The sequence below is a fragment of the Pipistrellus kuhlii genome, unplaced genomic scaffold (genome assembly GCF_014108245.1).
Source record: "Pipistrellus kuhlii isolate mPipKuh1 unplaced genomic scaffold, mPipKuh1.p scaffold_m20_p_9, whole genome shotgun sequence".
Lineage (NCBI taxonomy): Eukaryota > Metazoa > Chordata > Mammalia > Chiroptera > Vespertilionidae > Pipistrellus > Pipistrellus kuhlii.
Genome location: NW_023425595.1, coordinates 277,872 through 280,764, shown reverse-complemented (window position 1 = coordinate 280,764; position 2,893 = coordinate 277,872). Strand labels below are relative to the sequence as shown.

Here is a 2,893-nt window from a genome sequence, read left to right as displayed (position 1 = left end):
CACGCAGTAGGCGTGGCTTTGTACAGTGGGCGTGGCTTGCGTGGTGGGCGCGGAGGGAGCCTGGGCGGGGCCAGGAATTTGCTTGACCCCATTGGCGGGAGTGACTGGGCGGGGCCTAACGGATGGGGCGGGGCCTAGCGAGCAGAGGGACAGGCTGTGCCTCCCTTCTGGGCCTCAGATCCGTTTCCTTGACCGGAGCGGCGGGCCCGCCAGCCTCCCCGCTGCAGGACGGTCCCCCGTGGGCCTGACCCCATCCTGCTCCGAGGGGGACCTCTGGCGTCAGGGCGCTGCTGTTGGGGCAGAGAAGGCGGCGCGGGTGAGGGGTGGGAGGACCCAGCTGTCCGGTGCCCAGGAGCAAGGGGCAGGTGTGTCCGGCCCCACTCCCGCGGCTCCGCCCCGCTGGCTGCAGGAGGGTCTGTCCTGAGGCACCCTGAGCGCCTGCCCCTGGGAAACCTTGACGGGGCTCATCCCGGGTCAGGGCCCGGCTTCCCCTTCCGCCTGAAGAGCAGGGATCACCTGGGCTCTCTCCACCCGGCGGCCTGAGATGATGGGGATCTTGGGGCCAGGGGTGTTCTGGTCCAGGGCTCCTGTTCCCCAAATGAACTTGTCCTGGGTCAGGGCTCATCCCTCTGGGAAGGAAGGACACTCCCCCCACCCCCAAGCCTTTCTCTTTGTTACCCCCAGCTTGGGGCCAGGTGCAGGTAAGGTGCGGCTGCCCTGAGCCCACTTCACCCCAGGGCAGCGGGCGGGGGGGGGGGGGGGGGGGGGGGGGGGGGGGGGATGGGCTCAGGCTCAGGGGCTCTCCCAGGTGAAAACACAGCCTTGTCACACACATGTGCTTTATTGAACTCCATCGCAGACCCAGCCGGGAGCACATGACAGTCTCGGCTCCAGGCAGGTACCAGAGGCCTCTGTAACTTTAAGACATCAGTATTGCCGGGAAATGCTCGAAGTAGATTCAACGATATAGAAAACGAGGAAACTGACCAACGCAAGGAAGGCAAGGATCAGCGTACAGATGTTGAGGCACTTGGCAGTGGAGGCAAACCTCTGGGCCCCAACCATGTCTCCCACCATCTTCCGGTCCCTAGACTGGGGGAGAAGAGATGGTGAGAGGTCTGGAGGGGTGTGGGATCCCTTACCACGACCCGCCTGGTTTAGGGCCCACTCAGAGTCTGGTTTCTGGAGAAGGTCGCACACTAAAATGAAGAGGCTAGAAAATAGTTAATTTGGGAAAATGGGGGCTAGGCGGGAATGCCATTCCCCGAGATTCTGAGACAAAGACATCTCTTAGGTGGGAAATTCCAACAACAGGAAATCCACAAGAATTTACATATGATCAACAAATTCAAGTTGCCTCAACCACCACTATCTCAACTAGAAGGTGAGTTAAATAGCTCCGCCCATTCAGAGCCATCGAGGTTGGCCAGCTCTTTTTACATTTTACTACCAGCGAACAATGTTTGGTTTTGGTTAGCCAGCCCTTTTTACCTTTTACCACTACAGTGACTCAACCTTGACAATGAGTTAATAGCTCAGACAATTCAGAGCCACCATCAAGGTTGGCCAGCTCCCTTTACATATTATTACCAGTGACAATGTTGGGTTTGGTTCAGCAGAGGGGCCCTGAGGACAGCCAGGTGCTGTGACTCAGGCCCGCCCCACCCTTGGCTGCTCCCCACCCAGACCAGCCTCCACCTGCCCTCAGCCAGGTCAGAGACCCCTCCTGTTCCCTGGAGCCTCAGCAGGCCAGGCCAGGCCAGGCCAGGGGGCCCTCCTCACAGCTAACCCTAACCCTAACCCTCACCATCAGCCTCACCGTGACCTGCACACACACATAGGTGCTCATACACCTGTGGTCCCCTGACCCCAAGGTCGTCGGGGCAGCAGACCCAGGGGGACTCGCACACACTCTCCGGGGAGACCCCGTGCACACACCCACCTTCACGGAGTAGGCGAACGCCACGAAGCCCAGGCAGAAGGGGTTGAGGAAGAGGGTGCTGAACAGGGACCAGACGACGTGGTCACGCACCACGGTGTCAGTCGGGACATCGACCACGGTGTACATCACGGGCCCTGAGTGCTGGGGAGCCCCCATGAAGGCCAGCTCGTGTTCCCCCTTGGTCATCTCCATCTTTGGGGAGCGGGTGGGGTCCCGGGTGAAGAAGGTGGACTTGTCCTGAGGCAGAGACGGGAGCCCTGTGGGTGCCGCAGCTGGGGCCGCTCAGGCCCCTCCCTCGAGGGTGAGGGGGGTTGTGATTTCTCAGAAGTGTCCGTTTCCTGCGTTTTCAACATTGGTGATGTGGCTGAAAGACCTAGGAGGGTGAAAGACACCCATGACGTCAGGTGACATTAGAACAAATTCAGCCGAAACCTGTTTGGCTCAGTGGATAGAGCGTCGGCCTGCAGACTGAACGGTCCCAGGTTCGATTCCGGTCAAGGGCATGTACCTTGGTTGCGGGCACATCCCCAGTAAGGGGGTGTGCAGGAGGCAACTGATCAATGATTCTCTCTCATCGATGTTTCTAACTCTCTATCCCTCTCTCTTCCTCTCTGTAAAAAATCAATAAAATATATTAAAAAAAAAAAAAAAAAAGAACAAATTGGGAGGAAATCCTACCATCTTCTTTGAGTCTCCTGTCTGTCACTCATCCCAGGGCCCTGTGGTCCCCTGGTCCCCGCGCTCCAGCCCAGCGTGAGCCCCGCCCCGCAGCCCACCCTCACTTGGCACAGGCCTCTCCTCCGAAGCACAGGCTGTGGGTGGGGTGTGTGCCTCCTGTTTGGGCCTGGGCCCAGCAGCCCCGATTGCCTGTCCCAGGGGCCCCGCAGGCCTGCTCTGGCGGGGGCGGGGGTGGGGAGCGGAGGTGGGGAGCGGAGGGCGGGGCCCGGAACA

General features: G+C 60.1%; 1 protein-coding gene across 1 annotated transcript; it reads right to left on the bottom strand.

Annotated features, from left to right (window-relative positions):
- Positions 1 to 927: 927 nt before the first annotated feature.
- On the bottom strand, positions 928 to 2,233 carry LOC118713204 (interferon-induced transmembrane protein 3-like). Its single transcript, XM_036427604.1, has 2 exons — positions 1,943 to 2,233; positions 928 to 1,092 (listed from the first exon to the last, which is right to left on the bottom strand). The coding sequence occupies exons 1-2, from the start codon at positions 2,132 to 2,134 to the stop codon at positions 928 to 930; spliced, it is 357 nt and encodes a 118-aa protein (XP_036283497.1). The 5' UTR covers positions 2,135 to 2,233.
- Between the last annotated feature and the right edge of the window lie 660 nt (positions 2,234 to 2,893).